This window comes from Plectrocnemia conspersa, unplaced genomic scaffold (genome assembly GCF_051122295.1).
Source record: "Plectrocnemia conspersa isolate PC_06_02 unplaced genomic scaffold, ASM5112229v1 ptg000014l, whole genome shotgun sequence".
Lineage (NCBI taxonomy): Eukaryota > Metazoa > Arthropoda > Insecta > Trichoptera > Polycentropodidae > Plectrocnemia > Plectrocnemia conspersa.
Genome location: NW_028277178.1, coordinates 13279487 through 13298234, shown reverse-complemented (window position 1 = coordinate 13298234; position 18748 = coordinate 13279487). Strand labels below are relative to the sequence as shown.

Below are 18748 nucleotides of genomic sequence, written 5' to 3'. Positions count from 1 at the left end.
ATCTGTCAACCTTATTAGAGGTTATTTTGATGCTGTAGTAATATGGCAATTAAAAATAAAATAAAAATATATCATTTTCCTTACATTCAATATAACGAATTTAAATTTTTTTTTTAAAATCAGAACGAATCGAAAATAATATTTAAAACCCAAAAAGTTTAGTGACGCATATACGCGTTAAAAGCGCAATAAAAATATCTGCTTTTACCGAAATCAAATGACATTGTTGCATCTTGCACGTGACGATCAGAGATTTAAGGTATAAGATTAAAGCAATTAGGCATTTTACAAATGTTAATATATTACATTGACAAAATCAGGAAATGAAATAGAAGAACAAGAAGTAATACGTAAATTGCGAGGTTGCTAAATCTTACCCTGTTTTAACTTCATTGATCATGTGACGTATATATTTTAGTAAGAAATAAAACGGAAATCAGACATCAAATAACACGGCTAAATCTTCGTAATTGGGCGAGCAAGAAACCTCCCCCAGTCATACCAAGCATATATAAGAGTGCATTCGTAACGCATATAGTTCGTACAGAACCTACATTTGGAATTTATTTTCGACAATATTTCCACTTCATATCCTCGACTTATGACAGAATAAAGGTTATCCGATCACGCACCAATGACGAAGACTTAGCCGCTACCATTTTTACGGCAACGCTTGTTCAGCTACGACCGAAATTCAAGGTTAAATAAGATCTTTATACGCAGATAAGGTTACGTGTTTATTTCTATCGTGTCTGGGAGAACGGGATTAGTATTATATATTTATAATTCCGATCGATCACTACAAATAAGGTTTACCCAAATTTTCTTAATCTCGCGGATGAATATTGTGTATAATAAAATCGTGCTAAGTCGTACATATTAGGTATTGCAAATTTTCTAATAATGAGCTTAGTTAGCTAATAGAGAATATCTTGTATATATTAAAAAAACTATTTGAATATCAACTTCCAACCGTTCAAAAGAAACTTGACGTTAAAGAAATAACTATTTTAGTATGCAATGGACCTAACAAGTATCGATTATCAAAAAAAAATTAAAACAATCTAATGGTCAGTTTTTGTGAGTTAATTATCTTTATGAAACGTTACGAGTATAATGAAATTAATAGTATTTTATAGCATATCAATAATTTCTTTATGGCATACAATTATTAAAATAATTATTGTTGTAATCAAACTCTTAGTAAAACCCTTTCCAATATGATCAAAAGGAAATGGTATCATAATAGTAACTATGTATACTTAGTAATTTTGCTACCATTAACTCAGAATCTCTTTTGTCTGTGAACAAAAGAGACGACGGAAAAATTATCTCGATCATTCGTATCATCGAATCAAATAATCGAAATCCAGGATGCTACACGTATACATCCAAAATTTATATCTACAGTTTGAAAAGTACTAATGCAAAAAATGTATACATTTTAATTTAAAAAATTCGACCTTATACTGTGTTTTTTTAGGTATACATATTTAGAAATTAAATTAGAATGCTTTGAACCGTGGATCACAGGGTATAAACTAATTTCATTCTGCTTTATTTCTTTTTTTACGTACTTTATAATTTTTAAACATACAATAATATGCAAATAAACGGTTAGGCATGTTTATTATTATTAATATTATTATTTTACCGAACAGTATCGAAATTCAAAGCAAGCGTGTCACAATGGAGCACCGGACACGTATGTGAGCGGAACCGCTTTTTTCTCAGTTCCCATATCATTTCCTTTTTTTTCAGGCTCCCCTTTCATTCTAGTCCTTCCAGACGCCGGAGGAAAGCCCTATTTACCGGATCCCGGGAATATTCTCTGAAAACGCCCATTGTTGCACATCTTTGTGCCGCCGCGACAAAAGGACCGCGTGCGTATATACGTTACAATATCGGTCTGGGGTTTTAAAACCTAAATTTACGACCTCAACCTAAAAATTACGACCGAAACTAGGCTAAACGATGAAATTAAATTAAAAATATAAATATAAATGATTAATTATTCCCTTTTTTCTTCGTGATAAATTCGAGTCAAAGACTCGTGATAACGAAGCGTCAAAATGTCAAAAGGATATAAACTCGAAATGATTAAATGAGATCGTTGAAAGTATTTCACAATAAAATATATATTTTATTAAATGGTATATACTTTTATTTTATTAGGAATGTATACAATAACAAAAATATGATATATTGTGCAGGAAAATAATGTATATCGCGGCTAAAGATGTGCGCGCGATCAATACGCGCTTTATCCACTGAGTGAAAAGTTTTGCTGAAAAAATATATGGTGTTGATATTTCCTTAAAATATTTTCTATACGACCTTCGACGTGTGTGAAGATAGGTTTTCCTTATATATTATATTTTTTTCAGCCTTAAAACGGGTATTTCGTATCTTTTATATACCTTACGCGCGCACACGCTAAAGCCGCTCTGTACATTTTCGATCCGATACAATTTCAATGAAAATGTATTTTTATTTAGTATATTATTATATAGTACGTAAACATGCGCTTAATCCAATTACTTAAAATAACATTTTGTGTTTGTTTGATAAAACATATATTTTTACTGAAAATATTAATTTAATAAACTAAAATATATGACTAGTGCTTTGTGGGAAAAGGTCTATCTATACTTTTTTATTTGCAACATTAAAATAATAATATACAAAAATACAATAAAAGTGAACAAGTGTGAATATATATTAAAAGTTTAAGATTGTACATTCATATATAATTCATATTATTTTGCTTCATTGCTTAAATTTTGTGCTTATTTTGCAAAATTTGTTTATAAATGTTTTGACTTTACATTTTCAAGGGCAATACTTTTATTTATACATAATAAATTAACAAGGGAAACTTTAATTACAATGTCGAGTGCTATTATTAACATTTATTTATTTCAGAATCTATTTTTATATTGGGTTACTTGGTGTAAAATTTAAAAAACTGTAGCATAAACCATTAAAACATAGATACATACTATGTATATGTTTAAATAACATATTTCTATATCTATGAATTTAATAGCTTAAATAAATGTGACTAATTTATAAAAAAAATATTTATAGTATAAATTTCCCTATTTTTAAAACAGCTTTGCTGATTGTATTAAAGTACCTTAAAATTATAATCTTATTCGAAACAAAAATAAGCATGTTTGTACATATATCTAGTAATCTTTATAAGCTTGAAGTATACATACAAAAACTCTTAAATCATAAACCTAAGAATAATTGATAATTATATTTTTTTTTATTTTTTATTTTAGATAATAATAATTAAGCATATTTATAAATCATTTTAATTTACAAAAATATTAAATTTTTTACTGCTCCATGTTTTCAATCTATTTTTATTTTTAAATTAATTTATTAATTTCGAAAAACCATGACCAATGATTTACGTTGTACGAAACGACAGTCTATAAAGTTTAAATTAAGTCTAACAAAGGATTCGTTGATTAAAAGTAAATAAAGCTGTATTATCTCTCGGAAAAACGCGGATCGAACCAAAACGAAATGTCACAATCAAAACAACATATTATACGATAAAAAACCTTATAGAGATATAATAATTTCGATTAGCTATCGTCTTATTAGTTTATTTATGACACTTATTTGTCACTAAAAAATTTGAAAAATTATCCTTTCTTATATCTTGAATCTCTGGTGATTATTATTTTCGATCAGTTCAGCTTACAGACAACACATTAACATAATAGTTTAACAAAGCATATATGCGCTTATATTATTATGAAAAAGAGTACATATTTTTAATGTTAGATATAGAAAAAGCTTTTATTATGGTATGGCATGACAGTTTGATTCATAAACTATACAAATACAAAACTACCTTAATACGCTCATACCCGAAAAGTAAAATATATATAGTTTCACTTAATACAGTTTTGATTCTGCGTAATATTTTGACTAAAGTTTTTCAAGAAAATTGCTCGGACCGTTCTTTCACAACCTCTCTAAAGTAAACCGGGCAGTGACGTGATATGAAAATCTAGCGTTAAATACCTCAGCTTACACCTGGACCGCAGGCTTAAATTTAATAAATACATAATGACTTTGTTCTAAAGGGTTTACTGCCATTGCAACTCTTATACTGATATAGTAGAAGCTAATGAAATTAAGAATAACTGTGTACGAAAACCTTTCATAAAATTAGTAAATAAAGTTGTGCTAAAGAAAATACAACATAAATACAAAAAGCGGTTGTGATTGCGCATGCTTTAAAGTGTTATTAAAGTGTAAAATTAAATATACGATTTAATCGTAAATGCAATATTATCAATAATAGGTTGTCTAAAATATCGCGAAGTTGCAATTTGGGCATCTTCTATTCTTAGAGAGATCGGGAGAAGAGTAAAAAATAATTGAATGGAATATACCGTTTGAGGTTTGTTATATCGTTATATATTAAAAAATATGTACTGATTGTACACAGTATATATGCGACTTATATTAAAATTGCTATGTAAAAGTACTGCCTAAGGCGGTATTACAATTTCAATTCAAGATGATTAAGTTTGCTTAAAACGTTTAATAAAAAATGACGGGTGTTTCGTTGCATATTTATTTCAGTGAAAAATAAATATTTATTTCAAACAAATTTGAAGATATTCACTATTATTTTATTTTTAAAATAAAGCAACTTTAGTGAAGTTATATATTTAAATTATGGTATACTGTAAAAAATTTAGATAAAATAAAAACATATTATAAAGTTATTGTAGAATCTGATATTTATTAAATAAAAAAACGGAGACTCACATTTATTTTTGTAACAACATTCGTGCCTTATCTTATTCATGGTTCCTAAAAATCCATTAGCTATAATCGTGAAGTACACAAAATTATTTTTTATATTATAAATATTGTATTTATAAATTAATTAATTTTTAATAATAATAAAACAATGTTACAGCTACGTCTTTATTTAAGATAATATATTAGAGAATGTGTACTTGTTTACTCAAATATGTTGATCTTCCGTATATTAAATATAAATTAAAATTTTAATTAAAAGCTTTGCGAATACATAGTGAATATTTAATCTAGAGGTTCATTGCACATTAAAATTTATATTAATTACACTTGCCGAGGAGCAAAACAGATAAGCACTTGTATTGTCCAAGTTTACATGGTAAAATTTGCGAGATTACACAAAACCTGATATTTGTTTAAATAGTTAAACAATTAATTCTAAACTTTCACTAACAAGAGCGCTAATATCTTGCCGCATACGTTTCTATACAAAATACAATTAAATCTAATTATCAAGCCTTTAAACTTGGTTTGCGTGATATGGGTAAAGTTTTCCTGGTAAAGTTAAATAAGATCTATTGTGCTTAACTTTATTTTCTAATTTTTAGAATATAAAATATTAATGTTTATTTTTAAAATATTAATGTTTAATTTTTATTTTTTTGATATCTCTGTCATTAAATTTAAAGTTGCCATATTCTTAAGATATAACGGTTATTTTCATTGGATATGTATATTAACGCCATTTTGATTTCACAGTCGCATATTTCGAAATTAGTCTCTTTTCATAAAGGTTTAGATATGTAGAACGTTAGGGGCAATAGTTTGTGTGATAAAGGGTCCATTAGGGTCGAATATTTCCTTAACGGTCCTCGTCCTCCAAGGGACGACCCAATAACACACCATAACACTGTATTTCGAACGTGGTTTTTGGAAAAAGTCGATGACAATGGCAGTCGCAAATCGAGGGTTTACTGTATGACCGGGGCGTGACGTTGGCTCGATGTGAACGTTTGCGAAAAATGTATTGTTATTTAGAGTAATTAAAAAAACGAGCATTTTCTGCAAACAGGGTACGAAAAATGTGGAAAAATAAAAAGAATTTGCAGGATAATGCATGCTATAATGTGAAAACGGGTTGAACCCTTTGTACGTGTATGGTGAATTGTTTTACGGTACGGTGTCATTATAAACGATGTGCAAAATTTTATGGAATAATGCTAGAAATTGTACTATATAGCGCAGAAATTGCGAACATTTTTCAAATATGGTAACATATGTTAGAAAATAATATGAAATTTTGGATAGATTTCACACAATATATTTTACAAAGTATTATTTAATGTATACATATTATATGTATGTATATATGTATATATATACATATATAATATAATTATTACTACATTTTAAAATTATATGTTTTACTTTATTACTTATTCTACGTGTTATTTGTACATGTGATATATTATCGTGATTTTTAAGATCAATACATGTATAAAATTCCAATTAAATTTTTTATTCTCGTTCGTAAATTCTGTTTATTTATACACAGTGCTACTTATTAATAATGACGTACACCAATTGTTACAATATATTCATTAGTATGTCTAATAACGTATTTTATAATGTATATTTAAAAACTAATACAACTATAATCCATCTTTCGTAAATATACATCCACCATAATGTTTCTTCATGCTAGTTGTAGTATTGTAATTTATTTATTTTTAATAAAAACTGCTCATATATCGATGCTCTGTAAAAAAATTAAAATTACAAGTTAATAAAATAAAAAAGATGAGTTACATTTATGTTACATATATTAACATATATTAATTAGGTAATCCCAAAATTAATGTCGTTTTTCAATAAAACAGAAAACTACATTTTAATGTTTATTTTTATTTTACCGATTAAAAATATAAGTGTAACCTTCCATTACTTTTTTATGATATACAGATAATATAAACTCAAATTTAGAACCACTCACTGAAAAATATGTTTTTACTAGAATTAATATCTGTTACGATAAATAACTATTGTTATTTTTATATACATTTTTTTGTCATTTAAAGACCAGATACACTTATTATTACCAGTGTATTTATCAAAACAATTTAATAAATCATTTTGAAGTACCTTAAAAAATATAAAAACACTTTTCCGATCATTTAATTTCTTACTCAACCAATAGCTTTCATCCATTTTATTGCACCCTTTACTTTTGGTATATGTACTATTGTAGGTACAATAAATTTATTTAGTACCTTTTGGAATTATTCTAATAAATTACCACTTTTATTTATTTTATGCAACACAATAAATATACTAAGATGTTGTTATTGTTTGATAAATATTTATAATTCTGTATTTTGAAATATTATTGTAAAACTAAAACATTATATAGAAGAGTTAAAAACCCCTTGAAAGTAGTATCTGAATTATTGCCGAAGACCTTATTAAAATACGTAGTTTGGATTGATTTAATCCAATTTTAATGAAGTTAAAAAACAGGTTCGTCAATTTACTGTAATGAAAAATTGCGAAAGGATAATGATTATTTACTAAAATATACGACCTGACTTGTCTCTCATTATTATTTTATATTAATAAATGGTACATTTTTATGAGTAAATTCTATAATTTACTCATATAAATAAATCGAGAAAAAAACAAAGATACTGTACAATCATTAAATACTTTTAATTAATACTTAAACCGATATACTTATTATTTAATTGCAAAATCAATGCTGTCACAATAAAAAAAGCTTAGCTGAAAGACCTAAGCAATAACTATTTTAATATTAAGTCTTATGTTATCTGAAAGATTACAATTGAAATTACTATAAATTGTAGGCAGTAAATGAAACGCTAAATAGTTATAGAATGTATTAATATATAAAAAGTATTGCCTGAAAATCGCTAAAAAAATTGTTAAACGAATTTATTTAACTAACGCTTTATGACTTTGAACCCTCATTAAAAACTGCTGAAATATAAAAATTCATTATGTAAAACAATAATACTTTGTGCCCTTCTTTTGTAGTGTATGCAAAAAATTGTTTATATTTGTATTTAATCTTTTAATTAACAGTCACACAATCTTTTGAACAATATTATTCAGTCATCGAGAACACATACGTCTGAAATCGTACATATTTTACAACTAAAATATTAGACATGATTTTCAGATAAGGCTTCTCTTTTCTTACAATAAATTTTGCATGTCAAATTGTAGTGCTCCTTTATCGCCCTTTTCTGGTTAAACTATGAACAGCCTATTATTTTAGCTTGCTGCACTATTTAATAAACGTACTTCAGCACGAATAAAATAATTAAATGCTTGCAAGTTCATAGTTTATCGAATTGTAATTGATATTCTCTGAAAACTATTTTATATTAAATCACTCGGCGAGGTACGAGGTTATATTGATAGCTGCATAACAAATTGTTTTTTATATTATTTTTAACATAGTACCATTGAGGCTACTTCAATTTTTTTGATATGAAAATATCGTTACCCTCTTTGGTGTGTTTTCAAGCTTCGAAATAAACTAAAAATCTAATTTAGTTTGACTTGGCAAATAATACTGATGTTGTGTGCTTATGAAATAGCACACCACTCGTTAACATTCTAGGTCGCTTTTTATATATATTAACGAACTTCAAACAATAAGTGAGAGTTTTATTGTAATGATATGATTTGACCATTATACATGTTCTACATATATCAAAAATATTCATTTAGCGTCCTAATAAAACAGATTCCTTCCATTTGCAAGCGGACTGTGTTAACGTTTATTTTTATAAGGGCGTTGAATCGTATTTTTTCCCAGTTTTAATAATTGCTTTATTTTAAGTTAATAGTAATAAACTCTCGTTTCGGTAGTACTAACAAACCATTTTATAAAAATATTAGGATCAGCTTCATTACAGAGCAGACCTAAATATTCAACATGTTATACTTATTGCAAAAAATATTTAGATTCTGTTCATTGTTCATTATAAAAACTCATAGCCAATACAATCTGTCATGATCATATCGGCAATTTTTAGTTTTAGGTCTTCCACTGCTATAATTATCTTCAACGTTTTCCCTAAGATGCAGAGTGTTCGCAATGTCTTTTTTTTGTGATAAATTTTAGATTTTGAACGCTTTGTTCATTATTTAATTAGTATCATTATTTAATGATAGAAAATAAAATGTCTTTAATCTAAAACTAAAAGTTAAGCAACATAATCACAAGTTATCGTAGAGGAACATGTGTATGTATGTATGCAATATATCACATTAAACTGTGGACAACATAGTTAGCCCATTAATTTAAATTATGCCACATGTGACATAAACACATACTAAGCCCATCAATCGCAATTATGAGACGTTTAATGGCATAAGTCATACATACTATGTTTAAGTAAATATGTGTTTATTCAATTTTACCATCTGAATGGAAAACTTTAATTGAATCCTATTATGTCAGCTTGCCAAGTGATATGCGATTAACCAAAGTTTTAACATTTCAGCTTCGCGTATACGATACGAGATTACTGGGGGAAACATAGGAGGAGCTTTCGGAGTGAAAAACTCTACGGGCGCTGTATATGTCGCCGGATCGTTAGACTACGAGACCAGGAAGAAAGTGAGTTGCTACATGTGTATATTTACTTACATACTATTACTTGTGAGAGGCAATAGTTGAAATAGTAGTTTCAGTGACAATTTAATTATATGCCTGAAACAGTTAAGTCAAATATCATTCTCAGTTATCAAATATCGATTTTCACATACCATTCGTAAACGTTCTGAATTAAAATATTTTATTAAAATATTCAGAAATTAATCTGGTATCAAAATTAATACACAAAATAGTATTGTGTTTGTAATATGTATGCTTAAAAAAATTTTTCAAGCATAAGAGTCAATATTTTTAATTGAAATATCTGAAAAAACATCTAAGGGAAAAAAAGTAAAACTTGTTAGAGGTAATTTTGTCAAGTTTATTTATTCATTATATATCTTTTAAATTTATACTTGTATATCAAGTGATTGAGTTAAGTATTTTGGTGTGCCAAATGTGTACATAATGATATTATTAACAATCGACTTAATCCGAGTTAGTAGCTACAAATACAAAGAATCGCTTTTGTGTCCGAGTCGTTTTTGAAATTAGCTCCCGGGAGCTTTGGCTACTCAGACAAGACAAGACGAGAGTTTTGAGCTTTTGTTTCACTTTAATTGCGTTCGCATTGAATAATTCCTTAACGGCAATTTTAACTGTGTTGTATTGTGTGCGTTGGTGTTGGATCTTTCGGGTTAACTTTTGGCGGAAATGCCGTCTGGCGTATTCAAGATTTGAAATTCCAATAAGATGACGATTGTCGGTTTTAAATATAAAGTTACTTCGAATAATTTTATCTTACAATGTCTTTCAAACTTTTATGTCACAATCGACACGCTCGACAAAAAGTACTTTAACTTATATTAATTAGTCGATTATTGCAAATTAGCATTAATTGTATAATATTTTTAATTTTTATATAAGCGTGTAGCAGAATTGGTAAAAGTGTGTATTACATACATATATAAATACAATATCTTCAGATGTGAGAGAATGAAGTTTAAATCACAGGCTACCAATTGCTTAACTGTTATAATGTTTTTAAGAATGAAGAAGCAGTATAAAACACGTATAAACTTTGTTAATTAAAAGTAAGTATGTATATTAAGTTTACGTAGTGTTAATTAGAGCTACACATAGCTGATAGTTATAATAGTTGTTTTAAAATTAAAATTTGCGTTTCTGAATGTGTGTTAATGAAGGTTTGATACATTTGCATAAATTTTAAGTGTAAGTGTATTACAAAGTTTACACATTAGTATATTAAAATATCATTAATTTTTATTAAAGTAAAATCGACGATTTAAAATATTAAATTACAATATTATAATAAAAATTTTCTTGGTTTTATTTTATTTTAATGAATCAAAGAATATTTTTTATTCTTAATAAATATTATAAAAAAATTGTACTTTTTTAATTTTTTACTTTGACAAAAAGTACTTCAAATAAATATTTATATGAAATTATTATTACTTATTGTAACAAGGGGTTTTTAACTTGTTTTTAAACTATATTTATTAGATTTGCAAAAACATATACTATTTATTATATTCATTTAAAAAAAACATTTGGCAAATTATTTCTGTAATAACAATAACTTACGAACTGATGTCATAAACATAAATACATACACTGCTTATTTACATGTTTTTGACATATTTTGGTAACGCCCAAGTTTTTATTTAATTTTACGATATTTTTCTATGACTATGTATTTTTAAGAGTAGTTTGAAATCAGTATATGTAGTTTCAAAACAGTATACGTTTTTCTTGAAATTTTATCATTTGGTATATTTTTAATAATATGAAAATGTTTATTCTAAAAATATATTAAATAATTAGAGTGAAAACACTATAAGCATTTCAAAATTCTTGTAAATTACTCATATATTATATAGAAAATTCTCTATAAATAAATTACAAATTAAAGTTACACACATTTATTATTAATTTATTTATATAAAGTATCATTTGTTAAGTACTAAGCACCCCAGTACATGTATAGAATAAACCAAAGGCGTTAGACCTTTGATCGGATAATGATAATTCAGTGCACATGTTCAATTAGTAATTTATTGCGTAATTCAAAATCACATCCCATACATATTGTATACCCGAACGGGCCCAAGGGATGTTAGTTAACTATGCAAAATTACTAAAACCATACAAGGCATAATTATCGTTTGGACACGTAATGGATTAACGAATCGGAATAATCGATATCGTGAATAAATTGTCAAATGGTACATAAGTATTCCGATGAAAGCATAATATCGAGAAAACCAGGCGTGATAGAAAGAAAAATAATAATTCAATTAAGTTATACTAATATTTGTTGCAATAAATATTTGCTGCCGCCTGTGTAAATTCTATTGCCGGCTGAAATGATAAACAATACGTAAAAATAAATAAAATGGTATAAAATATTTATTAAATTCAGATAAACAATGCTGACAATGCTGTGTGTATTCGTGAAATTGATAGTGACAATCAATGCACGATACCAACTTTTTCCGGATGATTAGAACTAGAGATTGCAATAATACCGGAATTTTCAATACTGATATAACCAAGAAAAAAAAACACGAGTAACGCTCGCATGATTTACCATATTTGTTAATTAGTAAAACCAAAGCATTCGAATACCCCCGCAACTATTGTTTGCATATATTTAATATTTTAATTACAATTTATTTTAATTAAAGTATTTTTATTAATTATTAAAAAAATAATTTCGAAAATTTGGGCGGAAAATCTTTCCTCTTCTGGAACAATAAATCTAAGACATCGTCTTAGATTTATGGATGCTTCTGGATGCCTCCTAAATTTTTACACTAGGGACCAAAATATCATTTGGCAATTTATTCCAAATAAATATGTTACTATTATTATTTTTGATCAGTTACGATTATCAGAAAAATATTGATATAATTAATTATTGCACATTTAATATTTATTTAAGAATATTGCAATAATATTAATTTTCGAAAGATTTATCTCTCGTATACTTATTTTTTCTACGCATCTTAAAAGCAACATTTATCAAATTTAAGGTATAAATGCTTATGTAAATATTATTGAATAAAAAATAGGTAAATACTGCATAACCCTTTTAGTCCCAGACAATTTACCCTAACATGCGATTTTTTTTTATGGAAATCATTGATTTGTATTTTTTTATAATTTATGTAAAAAAATTGAAACTTTTTTTGTATACTTTCAATGATTTGAGGTAATAAAAAGTATTTATATTTTAAAATACTTTTCATATGTATTCATCTAAAAAAATAGAGGATACTTTAAATATTATTTAAAAATAACACTCATCAATAGATTTTAATTAAATCGTCTCTAGTACAACTTACCTTTAATTAGTAACAGAAATAAATAACATTGCATTATTTTCCGATGTATAAGTTTTTTTTTAAAAACATACATTTCGCGTTTTTTTATTTAAATTTAATTATCCTTATAGCTGAAATTTAACACCAATGTTTAGTGAAGCATATTCTGTGGACTATATGAGTAGAACTATGTCTAAATAAAGATAAAAATGTACAAATAGAAACAGTTTCGTGTATGCAATACCTGCTTTTGTTTTCACTTCATCAGCCATCCCCATTAAAAGGAGCGGTCATTTCTTTGTTACGTAACAGAATTACTCGGAACTGCTAGGTACCGTTAGATATGTCTGAGATAAATAAAATATCATCCCTTTTATGTCGACACATTGCGCATATATAAAAATATCGAACATGTTAAATTTAATTTAAAATTTATGTAAATGTTAAAGTTATTAATAAAAAATCAAACTTCATATACAATTTAAAATTTTTATTTCGTTTGAAGGTACAGTTACTTTGCAACCAACTCAAAAGTTTTAAAATCTTAGTGCTTTTTAATACCATTGGTTTGTTTATATTATTTTTTTTACAAATATAGAGATTATTTCTGAAAAAATACACGAACTTAATATGATACAATCGCATAGGTTGCGCTGTGCTCCGTGGAGTTCATTCTGCCATCTCGTTTCATGGCGCATGCCACACCAATGGACCTTTATACTTAAAAGTAAAAAATTTTTAAATTAAACGTCACAACCTAAGTAAGATGTAGAGCAACCCAATCCTGATTAATCTATCGTACTTATATTTATATAAAAATTACTAAATCTAATCGGAATTATTGATTTTTAAAAACGCTAAGGTTCATATGGGATTCGAACCCAGGTCTTTCAAGGCGATATTACTACTAATCTATCGTGCTGGAAATTAAATATTAACTGTACCTTAATTTATTAAAAAATATATTTTTGATTAAAATAATCAACCCTAAAAAATTAAAATTATTTTTATTTTCAGTACGAGCTTCGATTAACGGCCACCAGCAACTCAAAGCAGAACCATACGACCATCGTGATTCGAGTCAGGGACGTGAACGACAATCCTCCTGTGTTTGAAAGGCCTACATACAGGACTCAGATCACCGAAGAGGACGACAGGAATCTTCCGAAACGCATCCTTCAGGTCAATCGACGAACGGTTTTTGCACGTCAGTTTTCCTTTCCTTTGTAGGGTGTTATTATTTCGATTGGTTTTCCTTACTTTCTCTGCTTGACTTAATTTAAGTTTATTATTCTTAGAGCACTTTGCTAATCGGAAAATATTACTTTTGTCTAATTGTTACGATTGCAAAGGTAGTTGCATGCAATTTATCCCTGCTTGAATATAGATATATTAATTACAACATGTCATGCAATAGATATAGCATTTGAAGCATGACCTTTAAAATTTTAGATGTTATACCAGCAGAATATAGTTTATTATTTAAACAGCACTACTTCTCCTACAATACATATTGTTTTCAGCATTTAAAATTAAAATGACTTCGTACTATGTATTATTAAATAACTAGATAATATTCGTATATCGTATATGTTCTGACAAGCAAATTGTAATATACTTATTTAATTGTATTATATGAAATATTACCAAATAAGCATGTTACTAATTAAAGAATATACATATATTGTCAGATTTAGTATATGATACTAATATTTGTGATAATGTTAAATTTCTCTAATGTAATTATATAAAGTATTTCATATCCAACTTTAGTTGTATTTAACTGCATTGTTGCATTAAAATTGTGCATCACAGACCCACAAAAGGACAAAATTTTTAATGCAATACACATTTTATAAAAAATAATGGTTAGCAGATATCTATCTACAATAAAGCCAATATTTCGACGAAACACTTGTTGATTAAAGCTATAATATATTTTCATCTAAGATTTTTAGTCTTAATCGTTAATCATTAAACAGTAATATCTTATTAACTACCATGTTACAGTGGTCAATACATACTAGTAATTCATTATATATATCCTATTTCAATATAATATATATTAATTATATCTAATACAATATAATTTTATTTACGTAAACTTCGTTATAAGTTTAAAAAGTTATTTTTATAATACTCATACTTATTGCATCCATATTCAGCACGTACATGTAATCTCATCGAAAATTATCCTTTAAAACCAGGCTCTATGTTCTCAATGGACTTGATCCGAGCGAGTTTTGTACTCAACTCCTAATAACCTCCTCCACATAATGGAAATCTGGCTTGAATCGATAAAAGCCTACTTTCGCAAAAGTTTTTGCAACCCAAAATGCCAACTATAAGCGTCCCATGGATTTAGAAAGCGTTTTCAGCACTTCTTTGTTATCTTCCGTGAAAACAGATCCCAGGTATTTGAATTCGGGTAACCCTCAACTAACCCTAGCGGAATTCGGGCAATTTCTTACTCTCGATTTAAACCTGTTTTTTCGTCTCGGCTACTCTTTCTCTTTTTCCCTACCTCTTGTTTTATTTAAATTTAATCCTAAATCTAACGTGTCAGCTTTCAGACCTCCACAGCCTGAGGATTATCAGAAAATTGTCGGATTATCTTTGAACCACGAGAGTGTTCCGCTTTTGTTTTATATTATAGTGAGAATCGGTTGTATTTCGCTTTATTTCATGCTATGCAAATTTTATTTTTGCAATTTTAGTTTTATTATTATATGTTATTGTCTTAATACAGGTGGCTCATAGCCAATAGTTACATTTATGTATGAAGTTAATATTTTAGAACGGAAATATCTATTCAGAACATAAAATTTTATTATTCACAGTAATAAATAGTATACCGATGTTCTTCGCTCGCTTTATGTTTTGCATACGATCCTAAAAATAAAATTTATTACTGAAAATCGATTTTTTTAATGCCTTATCAAATTTTCTGTACAATAATATAGTAGTATTACCTCGAAATAACTTCAAATGTGTATATTTTTAAGATAATAAATTTAATATGCAACAAAATACATGACACAATTACACAATATAGCTTACAAGATATATGATAGCAAAACATTGTGTTATTAAATCAATTATGTGGTGTATCGTACATTTTAATTAATTGGGCAAATTTTAATAATTGCTAAGCTTTTAAATGTCGTCAAGTAATAGACCGTAGCTTTAGCCGTTGAAGCATACATATTTATAACATGTAGTGTATATTTTATATGTAGTATAATTTTATTATTATTATTTTTTATTGATTTACAGGGTAAGTCCCTTAACGGTGTTTTGACTTTAAATGCTGTTTGTAGACTATAAAAGCACTTTTTAAATATTTTAAGTTAAATTAACCTAAAGTCGCTTATATATAATTTTTAGATAAAGGTACATTTTTTGGTCGTTGCATCATGCTCTTGATAGCAACTCCTTATTGAAAAAATACATAAACTACAAACAAAACAATATTAAAAAAATAAGGAGATTCTTAGAACAAAGATTTTTGCTTCCGAGTATTACGTTTAAAAATATATACGAGTCGTGCACAGTAAACCAGCAATATTGATTATTTGTAGTACGATAAAAGTCATATTTTAATATTAAAAAAACATTACCAATGTTTTTATTTTTAATCAATAGGTATAAATCGGACGATTTATAAATTGCTTGTCAAAATTTTTATTTTTTAATTGAGTTCTATGAATTAAATAGAAAGGCAAAAATAAAATAAATAATAAAAGAAATTTCTGCTAATTTGAATATCTTTATAAATATTTTAATCATTTGTATGTGATGAAAAATATAAAAATATCCTTATACGGTTGTTATTATATATACAATCATAAAAAAGTCATTAGGTTTAGCTCGGAATAGTTGGGTATTTTTCTCGCGTATTCGAGAAATTCTCAGACACGAATTGCTTGTTCAGGAATAAATTGTGTCAGATACATATGTGTTTGTGATGTAAAAAGCTTTCACTGTTAAAACGCCAGAAGACATTAAAAAACTATACAATATGAACACAACGAAAAAAATATTTTTTCCTGAACAATTTAAATCAATTAAATGTTTTAAAATAGTTTTGGTGCAATTTAATATTTTTAATAATCTTATTAACTCTATCAACAGCTTGTATTATTCATAAAAAACTAAATTTGTAATTCATTAACTGATGACACCTATATAAGGCATCAAGAAAATTGCCAGTATGCATTGGGCACCAAAAGGTGTCATGAACCTTGATGCCTTGTATTATGATTTTTTTGTATAATTTAAGGTTTAAAAACACTTTAATTTAACGAAATGAAATTTAATAATTTATGGCATAAATTGATGAACCCACACATATTAGCAAAATGCGAAATAACGTTAAAAAATATCAGCCGCGAGCAAAGGGTTAAAAACAGCCCCGCGTGAAAGGTAAATAGCCCTCTTTAATTATTATTAAATTAAATATTAAATAATTCTATAAAGTATTGTTTTTAAATATTTTAAGCATTGGTCATGAGCTTACCAAAAATTAAAGGCATGTCATCATTATGAAGAATGGGAACATGAATATTTTTTTACTAGGACAATTTAATCGAGCAATATATAAAATAACTGTTCCATAAAACGAATAGTTTGTGCATTATTGTTAGACAGATTTGATTATTGGTCAGATTGTAAACACATTATGAATAATTCGAAAATTTTCTTTACATAAATGCACAAACAATTCGTTTTATGTAACAAAGTATTTATTTAAATGCAGATATGTCTATTTAATTGCACATTTTTTTAATAAGACTATGGATAAATTCTGTTGATTGTTATGTTATTTAAATCATTTGTGAAGATTGCGAAAACAAAATGTCGAACGACATTTTTAGACAATGCACTCATAATCTGAAACAGAATACTAACGAAATACGCAAAGCAAAAATGAAATATTTATAAGTTAATTTACAAAGCAAAACATGTTTGTTAAATATAATAATAAACCACTTTGAGTAATCGTTGCATCTTTGAAAGTGTGTCAATTTAAATAAAAATAAAAAAAAGTTGGTAAATAGAATTTTTTTACAGAATCGTTTGGCGGCTGCAGATTCGCAATTTTTAAATTTAAAAATAAAAAATATTTAATATTTCAGGAAATACAGTCACAAAACTAATTAAAAAATTTGGTGAAAATAGAGCATAAATACATACGTTGCCTTTCTCTTTAATGTGATGGATACTGCACAATTAATGCTATTTATCTGTATGGTAATTAAAAAAAATCAGTGAAAAAACAGCTCCTTAAAATATAACATATACAGGAAAAAACATTTATATTTACAATTTTTAATAATTTTTTAATAAAGTTAAAATTTCCCAAAATAAAAAAAAAAGTAATTATTAAATTTATTATTGAATTGAACCATTCTTAACAGACTTTAGCTCAAAACTCAATGATTTGAATCTTAAATTACAAGGCAAATATATTTTTTTTTAGGTATTATAAGCTCGATAAAATTCTTATCATATTTTTTAAACAAATTTTGAAGGTATTGTTTTATATTTGCGTATATATCCTGATACGAATCAGTTTGACCAAAACAAGATGATACTCAAAACTATAAATGATAAAAGAAATTTTAGATAAGATTCGTAAATTTTAGAAAAATTAAAAATATCACACTTTATTTCAAAAATCTTTTAGAAATAAATCAATATAGAAGAAATTGCAAGCGAAATCTCTTCAATATTTGAAGCAAATTGAATTTAATTGGAATTAAAAGTAATAAAACATAACCATTTATTTTTAAATTCAAAGATTGTATTTGGAAATAGAAATAAATACGCAGTCATGAGACAAAAATTATTGTCTTGTTTCGGCTCTACCTATTTGGCTGATTAATGATATAAATATAATAAAATCGCATATATAATTTTTTTTAGGTGATCAACATCTTGACCAATATTTACGATTATCTCGTTCATCGTATTA

At 26.7% G+C, this 18748-nt stretch overlaps 1 protein-coding gene across 1 annotated transcript in view; it reads left to right on the top strand.

The window, feature by feature from the left end:
• Positions 1 to 18748, top strand: part of LOC148226247 (neural-cadherin-like) — a 203686-nt gene that overhangs the window by 172969 nt on the left and 11969 nt on the right. The window contains exons 3-4 of the mRNA XM_088203951.1: positions 9330 to 9445; positions 13789 to 13953. Of these exons, the coding sequence (XP_088060077.1) occupies positions 9330 to 9445; positions 13789 to 13953 (281 nt within the window). The remainder of the gene's footprint in view (positions 1 to 9329; positions 9446 to 13788; positions 13954 to 18748) is intronic.